Here is a 22,683-nt window from a genome sequence, read left to right as displayed (position 1 = left end):
GTCCGTACGGAGGTGGCTGTTCCCCGAAGGCTTAAACCGCCGCGTTATGTGTATAACATGCAAATATGTTTAATAGAGAGCCTTTAGATAGGCTGTAACGTTTTATGGTTGATGTTCTTTATTGAGGTTTACGGAGCAGAAGAAGACTGGACTAAGGAAAGTAAAGGAACGTGTCGCTGGACCGTTCGCAAGCGATCTTTCCATGTTCCAGTTCTGGCAGTGCTTATTTCTCATAAAACAACGGTGGTTACGAGCCCCTCCAGGAACGCCGAAAGCCTGGCCGGCTTTAACGGGTGTTTTGGGCCGCCCGGGGTCACCCTCCGGAGCGCAGAGCAGTAAAACGCGGGGCAACGTCCGCGTCCTGGCCCCGCTGCCGCCTCTGCGGCGGCTGGAACCGTCCCGCGCCCTGGCGCGGCTGGCGCTTCTGTGGGAAGCACCGGGGATTTGTCTAAAAATAATGCCCTGGTTAACTTTATTTTCTTTTCCCTTCATAGTTTTGTAAGACGTGGTCAAAACGGTAGTCTTTTTTTTTTTTTTTTCTCCTTCACAAACTTATGCCATACGACTAGTTCAAAAGGACTGGCATATTTTTCTCGTAACTTTGAAAAACTATAGTTTGGCTTCTTTCAGAACACAGTTCTTTATGCCTTCTAGGTGCTGGGTGGAAGTAAGGAAAAACAGTGCTTGCGGAGCTGAGGATCATCCATTACAGGTCTAAGGTATTCCTGCTGTCTGCAGGCTTCCAGGTAAAGTAGGTTTGGGTGCCTTGGACCCTTGAAAGTCTCTTGAAGTTGGGTATTGCCAGTCATGACACTTTTATCCTGATACAAATGTTGAATAGGAACTTCTTGGTGCTTTCAGAAATTTGCTTAGTAGTGTGAGGAGTCTGCACTTACGTTTCAATACCTTTCTGGGTAAGAAGGTGTCAAAACATAGATGCAAATTTTATATGACAGAAAATCTGACAATTCAGTAGATAAAGATATTAAAATTAGAGCTGGGAGTACAGAGGAGGGGAAAAAGGAATAAAAATCAGTCTTGCTTCAGACTTTTAAAACTTGTTTAGATTCGCCTCTTGAAACAAGGTTGTTTACTGATATGGGAGTAGGTTGTGTAGTCTCTTTCTGGTGGGAAATGTCATCATCTGGTCATTCAGGGCGAATGACTAGCAGCAGGAAATGCTTATCTTGTAGCTGTGTTAAATGAAAAGGTATCTCCTGAGACGCTTTTGTCTTTGGCTTACACTTGAAAAGTAGTGAGAGAGCCAGCTGAGGCTAGAGAAGCTGATTGGTGATGCAGGGAGAGTCCCCTGAGAGTTCTCCATGCCATCAGGTGTGGAAGAGGGTAAGCAGCTTATGGTTTTGTAAGTGGCCCTCAGAGCTTACTTGCCCAGTATGCCTTTTCAATTTAAAACTGCTCTAGGGGTTAGAGAAACTCCAAGTAGTTGAGTCAAATTACTATTACATGGATATTTTTTCTTTTGAAATCGATAAAATCGGGTGTTTAAAATAATTTTGTAATTGATTTCCTACTGCAGCGTGATAGAAGCTCTTCAATAGGAATCATCTGGTCAGTAGCATTAAGTATCTTGCTTAGCTGTACTGAAGTATTTGCAAGGAAGGAAGGAGGATAGTTTTGAGTGCTCTACCCAGGGTGTGTGCCTTATCATCCCAGGCAGGGCTTACCATTTATGTTTGTTTGCTAGCCTGGTGAAATATAACATCCTATTATGTCATGTGGCTGCTTCGGGGCATTACCACTTAATCCTAGACCAAGAAATTGAAAAAAATTACAGGGTATTTTAAGCCACCTCCAGTCTTGCTTGTTATCCTTGCTGCTAACTCATAGCAGTGTCAGCTCACTTGTTTGCTTTTGTGTCTTTCTAGTGGAGAGGTAACATTTCTCTTGCTGTTATTCTGAATGTCAAGTGATGCATGTAAAGAAACGCATGTGTGCCTGTAAACATTGACCTCAGCAGAACTGCTGTCTAAAGCATGTGTGCAAACATACCCTATTTCCTCTCAACAGGAGGGGGAAATGGAGTGCTCAATACTCTCCACTGTATTAATGTTCTCCCTGTTTCCCCAGTAGTAATCACAGTGAAGTGATAAATTGGGGTGGGAATCCATCTGAAGTAACTCTGTTATACTGCAAAGTGAGATCCACCCATTGCTGGAGGGTATGACTCAGAGCCCTCAAAACCCCCATGCTTGATTTGCAAGGGAAGTGGGTGACTGAGAGTGCAAAGTGTTAGAATCTGCACCTTGTGTATGCCGGAAAAGATGTGGTGACTCTGGTCTTCTAGAGGCATGACGGAAGGGAATCAGAAAAAGAAGTACAAATAGAAGGAAGCGGTTGTTCTAACCTGTGTATTCTGAAGAGTGAAGAATTCTACAAGGATAGTGTCAGCTACTATAATGAGCAGGTGTTCCAGTAATGCTTTTGAAAAGAATGTAAAAATGAGATTTTTTTTTCCTCAAACTTGCTCTTTCATGAAGTCAGGTCACCCAGGCTTCCTATGGACTTTTGGATGTTCATTTTAAAAGTTAATGCTCTCTCATCTTACTGGGAAGATGTCTGAATGTTCAAGTTCCTCCTTCTCCAGGCATAATGCAGATTGAGAAATAATACTAGAAACTTCCTTGTAGAGAGGGTGAGAAGATAGCTTTTACAAATAAGAATGAATTATGGCAAACTACTGTAAAAAATCAATGACCTGTAAGAATGCTCACTTAAAGAGTTTTATTTCAAATTTTAATGCCCTACAGAACATGAGTGCTAAAATAATCAGTCTCTGGATTTTGGACTACCCTAAGGAACTGTTGTTGACTTACAATGTTGGAACCACAATTAGTCATTGTGCAGTCACTTTTACAAAAGTTACTTTTTATGAGCCTCCTGTTACTGTCAGGTCTCAGCAGGATTGGCACCTGCTGACTGATTCCTGTTTCAACTGCATAATTCAAAGTGCTGCCTGAAGAAGGGAGCGTCCAAGGATCATGTGAGCACCTGATGAACACCTGAGCTGGGAGGAAGCTGAGACTGAAGGCTGCTTTCATTTAGGGCTTTTTGTCTAAAGCCCTGGATGTCTGAAACTTGAAGTGGCTTAACTTAGAGTTTTGAGGATACGCGTTTCCATTTGAAGCTCAAGTGCCATAGGTATGTCATCGTTGTGGAATCTAGGGACTGGTTTCATTGACTCTGACAGTAGTTGATTGGACCTATAAACCTTAGCTTTCAAAATATGTCTAAATCAAGAGAGAGAAGTTAGATGCTCTTCAGAACGTTTTTTGCTCAGTTAGCCAAAAATAGTGTTTCCGGACCTCAGGGAAGCCTCAGCAAAAATCTCGGTGGGCTTTTATTCAGTCTATGTAAAAAAATCTTTGCTTTTGCAGTGGGACAATAATGTTTCTGTAGTTGCATATGTTTAGGTATCACCTTGGTGGTCCAAAACATCTCATGCTGACACATCAGCTGAGAGTTTGTTTCCCCTGTCAAATTGAGGCTTGTGGCTGTTCTCTGTAAATCCACTGAGGTTTTATTTGAGTGTCATGATTCTCCTTTTTTTTTTTTTTTTTTTTGTTATGGCAACTGGTCTCATCTGATCTCTGTTACTTGTCATTAGCTAGGAGTGAATTCAGGTAGTATCTATCCTCAGTAGAAAATTTCCATTGGTGAAAAGTGTTTATTCGTGCTGCTGGTCTGTCTGAACTTGTTCAGCTGTCATCAAGACCAGTTGCAAGATAAGTTTTTTTTTATCTGTAGTTGTAGTGCTCGGCGTCTTGGTAGCCAACTAAGGTAGGAGGATCTAAGGTAGGAATAGGAGTCATCTTGTCCTTGAAGAGTAATTCTTAAACTCATAATGATATGACAGTGTTACAGCAATTAGAACTAAGAAATACCAGAGATCCCTTTCTTGTTTTTGCAAGAATGTAAGGAGGGGGGCCTGCTCTTCTGTGGAAGTGAATAGAGCTCTGTGGAACTTATCTTCTGCTTTCTGTATTTCTAGGTTACAAAATCTTTAATGCAGGGGCATGCTCTTCCTGTGTGTTCACATGGAGCCCAATAGTACAGGTTCTTCCAGCCTTTTGAGACTCTGGGCACTACCTTAATGTATATAACAACATTCACATGATTTCTGAATGTAAATGTGATTTTATTTATTTTTTTTTGTTACTTTTCAGTTAGAGAACAACCCTGCTAAGGCAAGATCTGATTTTGAAGGACATGCTGTTAGTCAAAATCTCTGCTTAAGCTGCCTTCTTCCACTGAACTCAAACGCACAAACAAGGTATCTGCTTCTTAACCAGAACTTGAACTGTTGTTTTTCTTCAGCTTTTGTCAAACTGCTAGGCAAACAGTCCCTGAGAAAAACAGTCCAACTCTTACGGTTGAGAGTTATTTAAGAACTGCTCTTTATCAAAGGGTTTCCCTATCTGCTGCAAGTAATGCTCACAAAACAACGTAGTGCTGTGCTCCGACCTCTTTGTACTCCAACTAGCCTGCAAAGTGGAGAGACAGGCTGGTTTGGTGGAAGCAGGAGTCAACAGTTGTTCACCTATGTCGTATAATGACTTTTAAATGACAGAGGTCAGTCTTTCTCTTGGACCTGATCTGTCCAAGGGCCATTTACTCTGGAGCAGTTTGTGCTGACTCTAAGCGTCCCATCTGGCAAGGTGAGTTTCTTAAGTGCCCACAGTGCCTGTGGCACTGAAGGAGATCCTGCAGCTTTCAAGACACCTCAACAAGGCACGGATGGTTGAGGGTCACTGTCTTAGAGTGCCAAAAGAAGCTGTCTTAGTTTATATGGTCATAAAAAACACTGATTTGTTTGGAAATTTGAAGAATAACTCATCAAGGAGGTAGAACCTGTAAAGTATTTGGCTGGACTAAAGGCATTTTGTTCTAAGTCCCGCTGTTGTTTAAGCTTGGTTCTGGTTCATTATAACAAAATGAAAAATGAGGATGAAATTGCAATACCTTTAAAGGAAAAGGTTTTCTTTTGTTAGAGAAGTGAACAACACAATAACATGAAATGGCAGACCAGAAGGGTAATAAAAAGTTAATATAGCAAATATTTCATGCCAATAGCAAATTTGATCTAGACTAGAGGTTGGAAAGATTAGCTTTTCAGTAATTTGGTTTCTGTATACATGAATAGTGAACTTCCTGGTTTCAAGGAAGCACTTCTCTGTAATTTAGGAATTGAGTCAGACTAAAGGGAATTGAAGTAATGTAGCAAACTATGAAACATCAGATTGTAAATATGTCAGCTAGTAGAGTGCAGGAGAATCGTGAAGAGATATGTCATCTGTGCTAAGGTGCAGGATTCATCTCGCATCTTTGTGTGTAACTTTCATCCTCTATTACAAGCCCCGAATCTGTAATATTTAAAATGCCATAGAACCTGTCTAGGTATGACTTGAAGAAGCTCAGGTCATTAAAGTGACTTGGTTAACACCTGGATATTGAACATCTCTTCAAGTAGAGTAACTACCTCTAAATAGCTCTGTGTCTGTTGTTTTGATCCCCAACTCTGAATAACTTCTAATGTAGATTAGATCGAACTCATGGCATTTTAGAACTTGCTGTTGAAGTCTAGCCTTCCATTTATGTCAAAATTCAAAACTGTATGGGTGTAAATTTGAGTTAAAAAGAAGCTGTTGTTTCAGAAGTTGGTGAAATATATGCCTGTATATTTCTCAGTGTATTTTAGAAGTCACATGTGTCTTCCATCATGATGATATCTTAAAGCATTTTCCTTAAGGTTTGAAAATGATGATTTACTACAATCTGGAGTAGATGATGTTGGCTTTGAGAGATGCATTTTTAAATGTTTTGGCGAGCTGCTGTAGAAGTGAAATGGTTTTCAAAATAGTGCTTGTCTCAAATTGAGACAGCTTGTGAGTTCCAAGAAGTGCTCGGAATAGCTGTTACTGACAGCTATTGACAAGAAAAATACTTTTTCCTCACCTTTGTGTTTTATGTATTGGTAGTTTGCTGTGTAATATTTTCTGTCTTAGAGCTTCTCCTGTGTTTTAAGAACACTTTTGAAACAGTGAAAGGCACAAAAAAATTTAATTTTAAAAATAGCAAACTAACAGCCCCCTCCAGCAACTTTAAAATGCCCTTTGTTAAAATAGAATTGCTAGAGAATTTTATTTTGTTTTATTTAGGACTTGCTCTTTTTCACTGCTGGTATTTTCATAACTTCACTATCCGAGGGAGTTTACTTTTTTTTTCTGTAGTACTGGTTCTTTAAATGTGAATTTATTTGAAAATTTCACTGCTGTAAAATATCTTTTTAGTGCTTTGCTATAGCCTGAAGATTCGAACCAAAATTTTTAACAGTTAGGGCCAAGTTGGCAGGATGTGACTAGACTTAGAACTAAGTGTTTGTGTGAGTTGAGTGTGGAATCATTTAACCTTTTCAGAAATATGCCAGCTGCATGGAGTAGCCTATGGCAGAGCCGTGTATGTGCTCCTTTTAGTTAGACTTTCCCTAAGAATAAGTGCCTGTTTTTTAATTTTCTGTCAGCTTAGCTTGCTGAGTTGTTACCTCTCGCTAAGGTCCTTTAACATCTGCAGATATATAGTGCAGAGAAAATATGTAAAGGCCTCAAGCAGTAGTTATTGTGAAGCATAATCTATGCTGATCTGCGGTTTAGGAGGGGACATCTTGGTTCTGTGAGGAATGTTAGGCTGGTGTGTTAGAAGTATAAACTGACCTAGATTGCTCCTCTGACCTCTTAACTCTTGTTTACTTTTTCTTGGTGTGTTGGGGAATTCCAATTCTCCAATTTCCTTTTGTTTGGAAGCACATTTCCCTAAGCAGAGTGTCTTGGAAATATTTCTGGAACAGCTGCATGGCTTTACACATAGCACCCTTGTGAAGGCTGAAAATCCTGACTTCTGCACATGTTTTGTGTTGATCGTAGCTCATGGTGACTGTTGGCAGGGTTATCCCTGTGCTTTGGCTTAGTGTGCTCTGTGAGGAAGAATCTTAATAAGCACACATTTTTTTTCTTCTGTTTTTACGCTTTTACACTTGTTTATCAAGCCTCCCTTGCCCCCCTTTTTTTTAATTAGTGCTCAAATTATCTTTTTAGGCCTCCTCTGATTTCAGGGAGAGAGATGGCACCTTTAGAGAAAAGCAGAAAAAAATCTTTGGGATAGTTCAACAACATAAACGCGTGAGCCTCTGATCATTGTCTCCTAAGTAAAGCAATTGATTTTTGTGTTAAAAGACACCTTTATGTTCTGCCACACAGAGATGGTCAGCAGTCAGCCTGTCCCCATAGTGGAAAATGGGAAAAAGAAAAAGAAAAAAAGAACCAGAGCCACAGATCATGTCCCTGGAAAATTTGAAGGTTGGTGGCAATTTTCAGTCTCTTACTTATATTGTTCTGATTTCTTTCTTTTGTTCTCAGTTTTCCTGGTTAAACATTACTTTTTGGCCAACATCATAAGTTAATAGTTTTGTGTTTTTTCATCCCCAGAGTTTTAACTTGGTTCGTCTTTTTCTTTAATGATGAATTTAGTTCCACTGTAAAACTTATTAGTGGGGAAGTAGCATTGTGGGACAGATTATGAATCGAGATGGTGGTTAAGGTTAAACCTTAACGTCTCAATTATACTTAAAACACTCACTGCAAGTAGATCTTGTATGGTAGGTGTTTTTTGATCAAGGAGAAATGAAATGTTTTCCATGTGCGAATCAGTCCTGGGTTTTAAATGAAGACATGGAAGGTGATGTGATGAGATGAGATTCTAGTAATCACCGAGTTATAAAATAGCTGTATGAACAAATTGTATTTTTGCTACTGGGATGAAATCTACTTTAAATTGCTTAGAACTTGAGGGGAAAAGGTGAAAAATGAGATATAATTAAAGCTGATGCTTTCACTCTAATAGTGCATAAAGCTATTTCCCATCTTCATTACCAAGGGAATTTTTTCAGTTGCTGTCATATGAGGGTTGCTTATCAGATAAATAGCTTGTCTTGATGTTATATGATGAAATACTTTGGCTAATGTGTCTTTTGTGCTGGATTTCTTTGGCAGACTTGTACAAGCTGACTGCTGAGATGCTTGGTGAGGGAGCATATGCCAAAGTTCAGGGTGCTGTGAGCCTCCAAACTGGGAAAGAATATGCAGTAAAAGTAAGTATAATATAACAGCAATGTCGCTTCTGTCTAACGTCTTCTTTCATATCTCAATGAAGATCTGAAAAGCTGTAATGGAGTAGGTAATAGCAAAAGCTTTTAGAAAATTCTTGCTGCTTGAAATGAGCCTGTGTTATAAGCATTGATAGATCTGTCATCTTAAGTATTGTGCCACCAGAATGGGCTGGGATATCTGCCACAGATGGAATTCAAAAATGGCAGTGTGATGGGTAGGTCTCAGGGTTTGCTTTCCTCTCCTGTCCTGATGGGAAGATAGTCATAGTGGTTTTTCTCTTCTCTTAGGAAAGAAAAGAGTCATTATCTACAAAGGCCTACCAACTAATACAAGGTTTTGAGAAAGCTGCTCAGAGAGCCCCAGTTACTGCCAGCAGTTCATGGAATGCTCCCTGCTATTTTTTTTAGTAGAGGTGAAACTTCTGCAATACCATTGTGTTGAGTGGTAGGGTGCTTTTACAGGTTTGTGGTTATTCTGAGTTCCAAATTAGCTGCAAGCAGAAGCAATAGTACTAGGAAACTTTATGCTTGATTTTGTTGCAAAAAAACACAGGGACAAAGTTTTAAGCCCCTTAAAAAACTTTGATCTCATGAATGCTGAGATTTTGTAAATTCTTTGCAAAAATGTTTGAATTTGAAAATCTAGAATGAACAATTAGCTGTTTTGTTAGGTGTGTTGAAGCATCAAGTCCTCTTTAGTATTTAGATGGTTACCCACTATTTACGGGAGACATCTAACTGTAAATATAAGAAATACTGAATATAGATGGTAGTATTTGCAGAGATGTCATATGAGGGCAGTCTCTGTGGAGGTCTGTTGTCCTTGTCCTCTTTGAGTCTGAGGAGTGCATGAAGGAAGGTGATGTTGATGGCAGTGCAGAAGGGCACTGAGATTCCCTATGTGTCGTTTTTAATAGGATATATTCTAGTATTGGATTTCCATGAGGTTTGCACTGTGAATCAAATTCTCATTTTGCAGTGGATTTGGTGCTATTTTCTTTAATGCTTACAGGCACTAATCTCTACCATCTTGACTGTTAGGTGTTTGTAATGCTCAAATTTATTTTTTGTGAGAACTCGAAAGGATTTCCTTTTCTGCATCTCACAGTTAAAATGCCAAAGAGCTACCAAGGAGGGCTTTTTTTTTTTTTGTCAGCTTGTGTCAGTGGTAACATGTTGGCTTGGTTCCTTTCTTCCTTTCCTTACTTTGAATGCCTTCCAGAGCTCTGCTGGCACATAAGTAATTGGCAGATGAGGATTTAAGCCAACAAAGGTGGACTTTTTCTTTATACCAGGCATGTCTGAGATTCAGGCTCTAGATTGAAGTTATCCAAAGCCAGAGCCATGTATACAGTTCCTGCAGTAAATTTTCAACATGAACTCTCTTTCCACAGATCATTGAAAAAAATGCTGGGCACAGTCGGAGTCGGGTATTTCGTGAAATAGAAACACTCTACCAGTGTCAGGGTAACAAGTAAGTGTAGATTCTCATGTTTATTTAACTATCTTGTGTTTTGAAGCTTCTTTTGGACTAGATTAGGACCTTTGTAGTAGTCTTCTTAACACCAGTTAAAATTTAGACTTGCAACCTGTTCAGAACAAGATTTTCTTCTTGTAATTGTGAAATTTAAGGAAATGCTTGTAAATTAAAAGTGACATAACTCCAATCTTAGCCAGGTCAGTGTAGCCCCAATCTCTTCAGTTATATAGAGATTTCAACCAAATAAGGAGTTAACGTTTTGAGACTCTCCTTGGTGATTTCACCACCAGCAAAAACTGACCACATTACCAGATACTGCTGAAAGGGACAGTCTTGCTCCTCCTTTCCTTCCTGTGTGATCTGCCCTCATCTTTGTGTGAGGCTTCCTGCTTTTGCTCTGGAGCTCTTGCATCAGCCAAAAACTAATATAGGTCTCATTGGATGAGTGTGCTGAATTCACACAGCCACAGGATGAAGCAACTTGTGACTGAAAAGGGGGAGTAACCTACAACTGTCTTGTACAGCTGTGTATCTCATATTGAGCATTTGTTATAAATTTTTAGTACAATAGTTAAGGACAGTTTAAAATAAAGCTTATTTAGCCATCTTTTGAGCTTAGGTTGTATAACAGAGAAGCAGATATCTTTGTTCTGTCTGTGGTTAAGAGTATACGGTCATCCAGAATGTAACTGATTAAAACCACAAGCCCTTGTGGCCACATGCAGAATTTAACTTTTCTGTTTATTGTAAGGATCTGTTTGATATTATTGTGATGACCTGTGTGGTCTTCATTGTGCTGCAAACACTGCAGACTGTCTAAACAGGGTTTAGTCTAAAAGTGGAAACTAACGTGCTGGTCCTAAGATTCTTTTGACAGATGTCTGTCTGCTTACAAGACACTGCCTTGTAACTTCCAAGGAGAAGGAATGCCAATTTATTATTATTTGTTCTTGCATTCACCACAAATACACTTAAAAATTGCTAAATACAATGTATTATCAGTTATCTTCCTGTCAATTGAACAGTAGCAGAACCGTTTAGTGGTCCTGTCTGCAGGGTTTTTTTTTGTTGTTGTTGTTGTTGTTGGACATGTTTCTACTGCTTAAATTTCAGTATGAGTTGGAAATACTTATTTTTAATGCCATAGGCAACCAAAGCAACTTCTTTAATTAGCATTCTTATTTCTGGTTATTTCTGTTTTTTTCTAATTATCCATGCTGCAACTCTCCACTGCTGTACTTACACTGTGTGTTGTTTCTTCTACACCCACTCCTTTTTTTAAAGGAACATTTTGGAATTAATCGAATTTTTTGAAGATGATGCAAGATACTACCTTGTCTTTGAGAAGCTGCAAGGAGGTACTGTGCAGTAGCTACTGCTTTGTTTGTTATCTCAGTCCTGCTTTGTGTCACTGTATTAAAGTAGAAGATGAAGACTTCAGATATTTTTATAGTGAAAAACCAAAGTAGTAGTTTATGAAGTTTGAAATATGGTTATTTTTGTGAATTATCATCTTTATGAAAAGAAAATAGTATACTGCTCTGTCTGATCATGCATTTATAACCTCTTATACCAAAGCAACGAAAATGTCAACGCTCCTGAGATGAAAGATTTGAATCGTATTAGTTTGTCAGTAGCACCTTTAGAGGAAGGGAGAGAAAATATGGCAAGTATTCTGCATGCTCTTAGTCCAGCATCTAGATATTGTGGCAGCATCTTCCCTCAAAGTACAGTTGACTTAGCTTCCTTGAAGCTCTTAGGGCAGCTGTTGCATGAAGACATCTTCCTCCTGCCTCGGATTGCTCCAACTGCCAATAAGTTTTTTTCAGTTGCAAGCCGTATGTGTGAGAAATGCAAATTCTTCCAGTATTGGTGAAACAATGGAGAACTTCTGGGGTAGAGAAAGGACACTACTTTTCTTGAGTGATTAAAAGCTCCTGTTTACCTTCTCTTACAGTTGCTGCAGTGTTCCACTGTGGCTTCCTCTAACACTTCTCTTATAAATTGGTCTGCTTGCAGTGTATAGTAGTCCTAGAAGGGCTAAGAATTGAATAGTGGCCTAATGGTGGTAGATAAGGATGCATTTGCATTTTTTCATTCTCTCCTCTCCATGTTTTTGCCCAGTAGTTAATCTCTGAGTGTAGCAGTATGGTTGTCACTATACTTGTGTGGATAACAATGACCTACCTTCTTCCCCTTAAATACTGTTCGTACAGTTTTTTCTTGGGTTGAGGGTCTGAGGCTAGCTTTCTCTCTGAAACTGTCAACATTTGAAGTGCAACGTGTGTGGGTTTGAATGATTCTCAAAGAAATAATGGGAACGAGAGGTCGGGCCACCTTCTGATGCATTGCAGGTTCTGGTGCGAATATAAGCAGTGTGGCTGGCACAAGTGAGAACATTCATCTTGGATGCAAGTCTTGCTGTAATAACCTCAGGCTCAAAGATGGATTGCTAGCTAGAATCTTGGGTTGTCACTGAGACTCTCCATTTGCAGACTCGCCTTCCTGTAGCTGTGGCAACTGAAGGAGTTTTAGCTGTGGTATGTCCAGCATGACTGGCAGAAGCCATTCAATAACTTTGCCTGGCAGCATTTCATTACTGGAAGTGTTAAAATGAAGTTGTTTTAGTGAGCTTGCATGATTTAGGAGTCTCCTCCTCTTTATTTTTCTTTATTTTTTTTTCCCCTTCCAAATACATGTTGGGAGATGCTTGCTTTCTGATGAATGCTAAAGAGGTAGTAACTGTCAGGAGTGCTCTGTTCCTCTCTCTGTAGGATTCCACTACAGGGGTTGAATATAAAGTATGCAGAGAGTGTTTTCATTGATACTGGTAAAAGTCTTCTCTGGGAGTGATTGACATGAGCTGTATTCAGAAATCTGAGAATAAACCTTCCAAACCTTGGTGTAGCCTGCGGAATGAGTACTGGAGGTGGCTTGGTGGTTTTTTCTGTAAAGTCTGGAAGGTTTTCCATGGGGATGGAAACATTCAAGAAATGTTCTCTTCTAAAAGTCTGAAGAACAGCTCTATCGGGAAAACCCTTTGAACTCTGTGGCTGTAGGAAATCTGTAGCAAGCTAGAAAGTGTTATCACCCATGAAAACTGGTATATTTGAAGACTGATAAACTGGTACAAAGTGGCTGTCTTCTGGCTATCTGAAGCTATATTGCAAAGCATCCGTGAACAGTCTGTTTATCCATCTTTCATCTTAATGTCTCTCTGTCTTGGTGAAGATCTTTTCTTTTTCCTGTTTCAACTGTTGCTCTGGAGCAGTGGCAGCATAGGATGCGTAAGGACGCAGGATGGCGTAAGGACATGGCCTACACAGTCATGGGATGGGAGGTTTCCTTGCACGTCTGGAACTCAAGAATAAAGATGAAATGCCTGAGGCATAAACGCTTACTATTTTGAGGGTTAACAGCAAATGGAAGTTGCTTCTTGGATTTGAGTGATTGCTTTAAATGTGCTTTTCTGCATAAGAAGACAGAGAACAGAAGTAATGTTATTTAGTGGGGAAGGATTTCTGTGGGATGTATATACATATGTGGGATGTGTACACACATATATACACACATCCCACATATATATATTCTACAGAAAACCATATATATTCTGTAAATGTTTTGAGAAGAGTGATAGAGTTAACCTAGATAAGATAAGGAATCAAACCTCCCTTTGTCCTTCCTTAAAGGTGTGTCAGTGGGTGCTCTGCCTGGAAGGCATCAGTCCTTCAGTGTGTTTGTAGCTGAATGTCTCTTGTCAGACCCCAGGCAAATTCTGCCCAAGCCTCATCTTGATGCTAGTGGGAGCTGCAGTAGGCATTTAGAACTCAAGCTTTTTATTTGTTTATTTATTTGATGGTATTGAAACAAAATACGAGCATATTGACTTTCCGTGCAGGTTTTCAATTGACACATTGTGCAAAATGAGATATGGTTCCTTCAGCTGCACAGCATCCTGTGCTCTGGAGGAGGCTGCTGTTGAAGTGCTATGTGCATCCTTAGATAAGGTGTGGATTTTACTTAGTAGCACTAGGAAGATTGTTCTTTGCATTGCGTGGAATACAGGCATGTCAGTAGTTGGATGCAAGGCAATGTTAAATGATTGCCTTACATGCTTTATTTAAGCTAGAACACTATGATTTGTTTGAAAATAATCTATTGAGGCATCTCATTTGTACCTTATTTATCATTTCCCTGTTCAGAAGTTGCGTGTTGTGAAAGTCTTAATTGTTTCTCTTTTTTTATATCATTTAATGATACTTGGTACTCGTCCTTAATTATTTTCTGAAAGTTGTTTTTACTGGACATGGATTTTGAAGCTCTGCATGGACAGAGCATTTTCTCAGCTCAGGCAGCATTTATATTAAATGCTATATTTATTTGTGTATTTCTAGTTAATATTTATATTAAGGCTTATATGAAAGCTTTTTTGTTGTTGTTCATCTACTATTACAGGTTCAATCTTGGCCCAGATACAGAAGCGGAAGCAATTTAATGAACGAGAAGCAAGCAAAGTCGTGAGAGATATTGCCTCTGCTCTGGATTTTCTTCATACAAAAGGTAAGGGAAGGCATCTTCCATCTCTAGTTGACACTGTATGTTTGAGATATGAAGCATATTTTAGTTGTAAATAGAAGTCAACTTTAATTTTTCTAGTGAAGTCAGATGACTGATCCTTTTTTTTTTTTCTGTAATGCTTTTTGGATAATAATATGATAGCATTAATCAGTGTTAATATGGTAAATATAGCCTTTTGAGGAAATAAAAGTTTAACTGGCAGCCAGAGAAAACGAACCCAGGAGTTGAATCTGTTTGCTTGTTCTTGTTACCTAAGCTACCATGTAAAGGTTACTCAAATGGGAGCTGCTTTTTTTTTTTTTATTTTTTTTTCCTCCGCTTTTAATTTCCTCTTCTTTCAGATCTGCAGAGGTTATCTTCTGTATTTACCCAGAATATCTGCTAGTTACAAGATCCCTCTGATTGCAAGAGCTTCTGCTCTACAATCTCAGGGTCCCGGTGTTGAGTGGGAGACCTACAAGTGAACCCTAGTCCTTGCATGAACGTGGCCTCATTTCATTAGGGATTTTCTCATTTTCTTCAATTCTTTATGTGACAAGTCCTTTTACTTTGCAGTGTATTCCTGCTTCTTTTCCTACTTGGAAGCACCCTTGTTCCATTTCAAAACGTTTTCACGTGTGTTTTGGCCATTCTGCAGTATGTGATTGATACTTTTAAAACCTGAAGTTACCTGGTTCTGCATAGATTAAGCAGCTTTAGTTAATGTGTGCTTTTGTGTCAGTGACTGTTTTGAATAGAACAGCACATAGCTGGAGGATATGTTTATTATTATTTTTATCATGATGAACTTATTCTCTGCAGGCATCATTTTCTGATTATTCTGATTAGCTAGAATTTTCAGATCCAGGTTTGCCATCAATATTGTCGACACACATTGGCCCCACATAAATAAACTGTTTAATTGTAGACTTTTAAGTCACAGGACTGCTTGTGTCCTTGTGTAGTGGGAGTTAACCGTGTACCTTGATAGATTGAGCCTGTTTTTTTTTTTAAGAAATAATAATAATAATAATAAAAACATAATGCATAAGGAATAAATAAAGTGGCAAAGTTGAGTAATCTTGTCTTTTTGCTGCAACTCTGATTTCAAAAGTTAATTTGGATGTGGAAGCAAAGTTGATTTGGATTAAGATTTAATAACCTTAGTAGGCTGGCTGTGTGATTGCCTACAAGGTTCAGACCTGCAGAGAGTCTGTTGTGGATACCTGTGTTTAGAAGACTTTGACCTTGAGTTATGGGGCAAATAAAGCGGAGGAAGCTTGTGGGGAAATACATATTCAGTGTGCTGGGCTGTAGTAAGTTGCTTAATGGTTGGAAGCCTCGGGACCACATTTTAAGCAACCTAACATCTGTTCAGCTAATATTTTTCTCTAGTGATCTCTCAACCTTTAGTTTTAAATCCCTTTTCCCCAAACAAAAGGGGAGTGATTTATTTAAATGGCTTCAGAGCAGCAATTCAGCATCTTTCTTGTTATTTGCTGTGGATTGTTACACTGGGGACCTTGCTGCAGAATCGGCTGCAGCAGCATCCTCTTTGATTTCTTGTTCTCTTTATGGTTCTTCTGTGTGACATAAAAATAATTAGTAAGTTGCATACAAAACACCAAAGTAAACAGGAAATTAAAGCAGTTTTATTGAGCAACTTAACAGTGGTGGTGCTATAGCTAGATGCATTCAAAAATAAAAATTTGAATAAGGACAGCTAATTCTTTTGCCAGTGGTAGTTTAAAACTCAGCTAGATGGTAATACTGCCTTACACCCGCTTGGGATATATGTACTTTAAAAGCTCCAGTGGGTTATTAGCAATAAAGGGAGTTGTTTCTCAGCACTGTGTGTGACTGCAAGATGAAATAGTGTTACATAATTGGGAATTTGAATTCAAGATATAGTGTTTAAAACAACAAAACGCCTCTTGTTTCACACTACAAGTCAGAGACAGGTGTTGGGTGGTTTGTCACGCTTGCTGCAAGTGTCATCACATACCATCTTGATGGATCCCTTCATCGTGTTTTGCCTCTTTGTTGCTTATGCATGAAAACTGCATCGTCATGAAAGTTACAATTCCTTTAGGTCAGTGGAATGATCAGTTCTGTGTTGTAAGTCACATCTTGTTGTTTGTACTAAAGAAAAGAGCCTAGAAAACTCCCTTATCTACAGATAGGAATATGTTCTTTCTCATAATATGCAGTAGTAGCAATTGTGCTTGGAGCAAATTAAAAGCAAGCCTAGAGTGCAGTTAAATTGCAGCTAAGTTGCTCATTTGATTTGACATTTTTGCTTCTCACTTTCTGCCTTGGTACTAAGTTTGTTCTTATTAAATGGAGGGTTTCCAGAAACTGCATGTCAAGGCATTTGAAGAACTGCTGTGGCAGTGTAGAATCACCTTTGCATCTGAATTGCATGGACAAACTCTTTGGGTTTCCATGTCAGGGTTGCTTATTCTGGCAGCAATTGAATGAAAGAGCCAGTTGGTGGTGGTTCTTTCTGGTTGTTCTGGTACTTTACTCCAGATCACTTTCTAAGGGAAGCAATGTGAAATATAACAGGAGCAAATCTTCTCTAATGAGTATATTTCCTCTTGTTTAGGTATTGCTCACAGAGACCTGAAGCCTGAAAACATCTTGTGTGAATCTCCAGAAAAGGTGCTACTGCTTCGTTCCCTTAACGTTCTGAAGTGTATCCTTTAGCCTGGTTTCCAAAGACAGTTCTCAGTGCTCTCAGGTCTCTTCTCAAAACCTTATGAACCCACTGGGCACCTTCAGCTAAATTTAACAGAGCTGAAGCCTAGGTGAGACTAAATTCTGTGAGCTGAAAGAATATGAGCATCTGGCTAGGGATAAAAAGCCAACTTCTGTAGAGAAGGTAAGACCGTTACACCTTAGGATCTCATCTGTTTTGATGCAGTTCCCAATTAAAGAGGAGATGCTTACAGCCCTGCCAACCACCCCGTGTATGGTTCCTGGTTTGCCCTGATGTGTGCTGGCACTTGTCCAGCTAATGAATAATTAATGCAGAAAGGTCAGATACTTGGGACATGGGAGCAGTTTTGGAGGGATATGCAAGGAGTGGAACAAACCTGTAGGAGATGGCATTTCACTAGTCCTATTGCTCATAGAATAACTTGTGTTCTATCTTGGTTTTCCATATGGCGCTATGATATAGATGTGTGTGTGTGTATATAAATATATATATAGCAATAATCGCTGTTCTCTGGACCCCTTAATATTTTGTTCTGCTTTTCAGATATCACCTGTAAAAATATGTGACTTTGATCTTGGTAGTGGGGTGAAGTTGAACAGTGCATGTACTCCAATAACTACTCCAGAATTAACCACGCCGGTAAGAGACCAGTTGTGACTTCTTGCTTTTCCTATTCTACTGTGAAATATTTTTTCACCTCTACAGAAGACAGCTTGTAAAGGGCTTATTTCTAACCACACTCAATAGTGGATACATGATTTTAAGCAGGTGTACTGCTTTTGTTTTTCTGTTGTAGAATGAATATACAAAGACACAAGGATTCGCCATGTTAATTCTGCTATTGACCAGAGAGTAAAATGCTAATCCTGTTTGTGTCTTACCCTGTCAAATAAGGAGGCTGTGTGTGTGTGTGCTTTTTTTTTTTTTTTTCCTTCCTGTTTATAGACTAAGTTTGAAGCTCAGTTTTGTGTCCATTTCCCCCTATTTGGGTTTTATAGCTAAGACCTGAGGACTCTAGGGAAATGCAATGTTTGGCTTTATAATCCATATTAATTTGTGAAACTATAATGCTGTGCTTCTAGCATTACTGTCAAAGAAAAATCTGACAATTTTGCGGAAGTTTTTTCTAAAAATCACTTCTGTTGGTAGGGTTGTTTACTTTCTGGAAAAAAAACAGCTAGTGGATAAAGTTTATATATATTTATATATATATATGTTTAAAAATATATGTATATGTGTGTGAGATATATAGATATATATAGAGAGAGATATAGATATATGTAATATATATAATATACGTGTGTGTATATATATATGTATATACATATAAAATATATTTTGACCCTGCCTGTAGGATCATAGATTTGTATGGAGCAATTCACTGTCCTGCTGAAGAACTGCGGGAACTCTTTCACCTTCTCTAAGACCTCTGCAGTCCTCTCTCCTTAAATTTGTAGCTAATAATATTTTCTTGTGCAGTAGGTTCACAAAATGTCACAAAGCTCTCGGCAGCTCCATTGAACTACAGAGGGTTGTGGCAGTTGGGATTTGGCTTAACAAAATAAGGACTGCAGTCAAAGTCAGTATTAAACTTCAGTAGTCCCTGAAGCCCAGTTGTGTCCCTCAGGCTGGATAGCAGAGAGCAGAATGATAAAAATTTTGAGCCTTGATTCAACTTTTCCTTTGAAATCTCACTTGAATTTGGTCTCCTAGTGTGGGTCTGCAGAGTACATGGCACCCGAAGTGGTTGAAGTCTTCACAGAGGAGGCCACGTTCTATGATAAGCGCTGCGATCTCTGGAGCCTGGGAGTGATTCTGTACATCATGCTCAGTGGCTACCCGCCTTTCGTGGGCAACTGTGGCACAGACTGTGGCTGGGACAGAGGAGAGGTCTGCATAGTTTGCCAGGTGAATGCACCATCTGGGCACACTTGGGAGCTGCCCTGTGAACTTGGAGTGTGCGAGACTTGCTCTAAAGCTGTGAGTAGCTGCATGTCCAGCCCAACCAGTTATCTGGGAAAAGAAGCTGTCAGTGAGAAGCAGGATTTATGATATCTTAGATAAAAAGGGGTATGACAACTATCTCTTTCTCCTCTAAATGTGAGATCTTGGAGTTTCCTCCTGATCCCCTTTCTGTGATTCTTGTTCTGGTTTATGGTAATTATTACAGCTCCTCATTTAAAATCTCAGTGCTCTGAGTCCCCATGCAGGGCCTCAATTTTTCTTTCCTGAAAACTGGACATGTTGTCTTCATAGTTGTTGGCAAGAGCGAGGTGTTGTTGGCAGAAGATTTATTGCATCTGTCTTAAGATGCACTGGATTGCTCTGTGCAGCTGCCTGTCACACTCCACTGGCTCCATGAGGAGACTAGAAGATTTCAGTTGTCACATTAGATGGTTAAAATTGGATGAGAAGGATTCCCTCTGAAAAGGTTTAGACCTCTCTGACATGGAGAAGTCTTCTGGTTGTGTTTCAGTTGCTACTTAAAATATTTTTTCTTTCACTAGAACAAGCTCTTTGAGAGCATTCAGGAAGGCAAATATGAGTTTCCTGACAAGGACTGGTCGCACATATCCTCTGATGCCAAAGATCTCATCTCAAAGCTGCTGGTTCGTGATGCCAAAGAACGACTTAGTGCTGCTCAGGTTTTGCAACATTCATGGGTTCAAGGAGTATGTGTTCTACTTTATTTTTTGACATTTATTCTTCTTCTGAGTCATAAAACAAGCTGCTCCCTCTCTCTAAACTTTTAATAGATATATTGCTTATTTCAATGATCTTATCTTGATATCTAGTAGCTTCATTTTTAATGAAAGTCTGTGGTTAGCTTTTGGAAGAACCTATCAGCTCCTAGTATTTCATTGTTGCATTGCTGGTTTGTGTATTTAAAAAGCTTTCTTGTAGCTACCAAGCACTGCAATACACAAATTATTATGCCCTTCTTTGATACAGTCATATGGAATGATTATAGTTGTAGCGTTAAAAGAACAGCAATGTGATCTTCTGTTTTAGTTCCTAGTTCACGCAAGCATAGACAGACTCTCTGGAGACATTTTCCAACTTTGATCTTGTATTTGCAAGTTGCTGCAGTGCTGTGATTATCTCCTGGTGGAGAGGAAGGAGGGATTAAGAACTGTCAATAGTGATTTGTAACCCCAGGTGCAGTGGTGTATGCAGTGCCCACTAGTTACGAGCATCTGGGGCAGTCACCGGTTGTGTGTGCATGTTTTGTTATTGTTTTAGAACTTTCTTTTGAAAAAACTTGGTCCTCAACTGACTTTTTTAACTATCTCTTTTAGCAGGCTCCTGAAAGGGGGTTACCCACACCGCAGGTTCTTCAAAGGTAGTATTTTAATGTCTGTAAACTTGACCATGACCCATTAGCAAAGTAATGGGGGAGAGGTGAAACATAACAAATAGGGGGGTAAAATACCTGGGAGAGGAGCTTCATAAAAATGGCTGCATTAGTCGTGTTAAGAACATTAGAAATGCTAAAGCTCTGTGATTTTTCTTTTTATTTTTTCTTCTTTTGTGATCTAATCTTGCTTGTTTATGGGAAAGGCATTGGAGAGGATTCCTGTGGTGTAGCGCTAATTTTAAACTGGAGATAATGATGGTGTTGGCCATCACAGGCTGCCCAGGAGGGTAAAAAAGGCATAAAAGCAAGTCCAGAGGTTGCTTTCTAATGGGTGAATAATCATCACACACAGACGCCCATCAGAATCCCTTTGAAGTTGGTGGTGATCCTAGTATCAATTTAAATGATACTAGGGCAAGCTTCATTTAAAGTGATCTGATGGCAGATTCTGTGTGCCAGACAGCCTGAATCACCTATCTCTCTACTGCTGTCAGTGGTAACTGGAGCTTCTTCCTCCCCTCAGCAGTGCATTTCCCTAAGTCAGATGTGCAATTATACTGGGATTGCAGTTTTCTGAAGCAGGACAGTGTTGCTCCACACTCCTGCCTCTTCAACACGTGCAACCTGCAGCACGGCCTCCCAGGTGGCTCGCCCAGGGTTACGTGGGGAGTGCTTGGCAAAATGAGGAGTAGAACATTTGCTTGTTCCTGAAATCCCAGAGGACCTTTGTCTCACTGGTGGTTGCATTAAAGCAGTGCAAATATTAAGCAAATGTTTTGCCTGTTGTGTCAACGTTCCCGGAGAAGTAATAAAACCAACTGCCTATGTATCTGTATATCTCTGTAGATGCATATAAAATATGTATGTGCATATATAGAAATAGAGGAAAAAAGGTACAAGGTTTGCTTGGGTGAAGAGACTTCTGCATGTGTTGTAACTGCTTTCTTCTTGTCCCCTGAAGGAACAGCAGCACCAAGGACCTGACGCTCTTTGCTGCCGAGGCCATCGCCCTCAACCGCCAGCTGTCTCAGCACGAGAACGAGCTCAGCGCGGAGCAGGAGAGCACGGCCCACGCCGTGTGCTCCGTGAAGCTTTCTCCTCCGTCCAAATCCCGCCTCGCCAAGCGCAGAGCAATGACACAGGCCACCAAAGACAGTGACTTCCAGCCCCATAAAGCTGTTTAAGTGTCTTTCATGCTATGGATTGGCAAGAGCAGCCTGTTTTCTTACTTGGATTTCGGCACCAATCAAAGCTTCCCTGCTTCTGACTCTTAATTTAGAAGCTTGCTCTTATGAAGCATCTACTAACTTTAAGGGGATAACTTTTACGGGATTTTTTTTTTTGCCTGTCAAATTTGGTGCATTAAGACAATGTAACTGCTCTTTTTTAAGCTAGAAAAGATGTGTTTGTTGCTGAGTTATCTGAGGTGATAAATCTCTAAGCTTTCCTTATTTTTCCCTTAAAAGAGCAGACTTTAAAATGCAAACTTGAAAACATTGGAACAAATGCTTTTCTTGCTTTGCCTGGCAAAGTGTCAGGGCTCTGTATTATGACTGCTCTCCTTGCTGGTAAATCTTAAAGGTGCTGCTGCTGGTGTCAGCAGTGGGGACTGTTTCCAACCAGCAGTGCCCTTTCGTCTTTGTAGACTCAGGAAACAGAGCTGATGACTGGGTGAATCGGTTGCCATTACTTTTATTGGAATTGCATTTTATGTAGATGATGATGTAAAGGTGCAAGCATTTGTCAGGCTTGTAGAGATAGAGGGAACTGGGTTGCCTTTTTTTTCTCTCATTCCTGTAAATGCTTTATGCATCAGTATGTGGGACAAAAGCTGGAGGAAGATACCATTTCTTTGACATCATTTTGTTCCAGCTAGATAGTGTGCCATATCTCAGTTTTTCTGTCCAGTGTGTCCCCTTCTTTTAAAGTTACATTTTGAATCTGATACAACAGCATAACAGATGAGTTTTAGTATCCGTTTTTCCATATTAATGCTATCACCAGTTGTACCTTCCTGCCTTGAAACTCATATCACTCAAGTTCTTCTGTATGCATTATCTGGAGTTATTAATGTGAATGGACAGGCTTCAGTGAATTTTGGTTTGTGCATAACTCAGGATTTCCATATGCAATGCTATATTTGTGAATAAGTGGTACTGCAGCTGTGGCATTCTGCCTCCTGCAGTGAATCAGGCCAGACAGCAAGAATTCAGATTCCAGTTTTGGTACTGTGATGCACCAGAGCTCAGGAGTAATTTGAAAAAATACTGCCTGAATGGCTGGAGATTTTGGATGATCAATGAGGTGTCTGTGGAAAAGGATGTGAAGGTGGAGCACTTTCTGAAATATAAGCTGTGAAAAATGGGCCACTGAGGTGCCCAACATGA

The 22,683-nt window shown here is 39.6% G+C and overlaps 1 protein-coding gene across 2 annotated transcripts; it reads left to right on the top strand.

The window, feature by feature from the left end:
• The first annotated feature begins 6,229 nt into the window (after positions 1 to 6,229).
• On the top strand, positions 6,230 to 22,021 carry MKNK1 (MAPK interacting serine/threonine kinase 1). 2 transcript variants are annotated; one of them, XM_088536517.1, is made up of 12 exons: positions 6,230 to 6,388; positions 7,272 to 7,370; positions 8,064 to 8,161; positions 9,574 to 9,653; positions 10,944 to 11,017; positions 14,115 to 14,219; positions 16,825 to 16,880; positions 17,482 to 17,577; positions 18,652 to 18,846; positions 19,446 to 19,610; positions 20,238 to 20,281; positions 21,258 to 22,021. In XM_088536517.1, the coding sequence occupies exons 2-12, from the start codon at positions 7,274 to 7,276 to the stop codon at positions 21,478 to 21,480; spliced, it is 1,233 nt and encodes a 410-aa protein (XP_088392643.1). In that variant the 5' UTR covers positions 6,230 to 6,388; positions 7,272 to 7,273; the 3' UTR covers positions 21,481 to 22,021. The 2 variants fall into 2 exon arrangements, with proteins under 2 accessions (XP_088392643.1, XP_010221339.2); XM_010223037.2 differs by lacking the exon at positions 6,230 to 6,388 and having other exon boundaries at positions 7,186 to 7,370.
• The last annotated feature ends 662 nt before the right edge of the window (positions 22,022 to 22,683 follow it).

The sequence above is a fragment of the Tinamus guttatus genome, unplaced genomic scaffold (assembly GCF_059628265.1).
Source record: "Tinamus guttatus ecotype Peru unplaced genomic scaffold, ASM5962826v1 Tinamus_guttatus_pri_ptg000044l, whole genome shotgun sequence".
NCBI classification, from domain to species: Eukaryota; Metazoa; Chordata; class Aves; order Tinamiformes; family Tinamidae; genus Tinamus; species Tinamus guttatus.
The sequence above is the reverse complement of the archived record's forward strand: the minus strand, read 5'-3'. Positions and strand labels throughout refer to the sequence as shown.

Excerpts from the sequence above, each read along its gene's own strand:
- MKNK1 (XM_010223037.2), top strand. The coding sequence starts at position 7,256 with ATGTTCTGCCACACAGAGATGGTCAGCAGTCAGCCTGTCCCCATAGTG. Across the intron at positions 11,018-14,114 it reads CTTTGAGAAGCTGCAAGGAG|GTTCAATCTTGGCCCAGATA; the intron begins GTACTGTGCAGT and ends CTACTATTACAG. Across the intron at positions 14,220-16,824 it reads GGATTTTCTTCATACAAAAG|GTATTGCTCACAGAGACCTG; the intron begins GTAAGGGAAGGC and ends CCTCTTGTTTAG.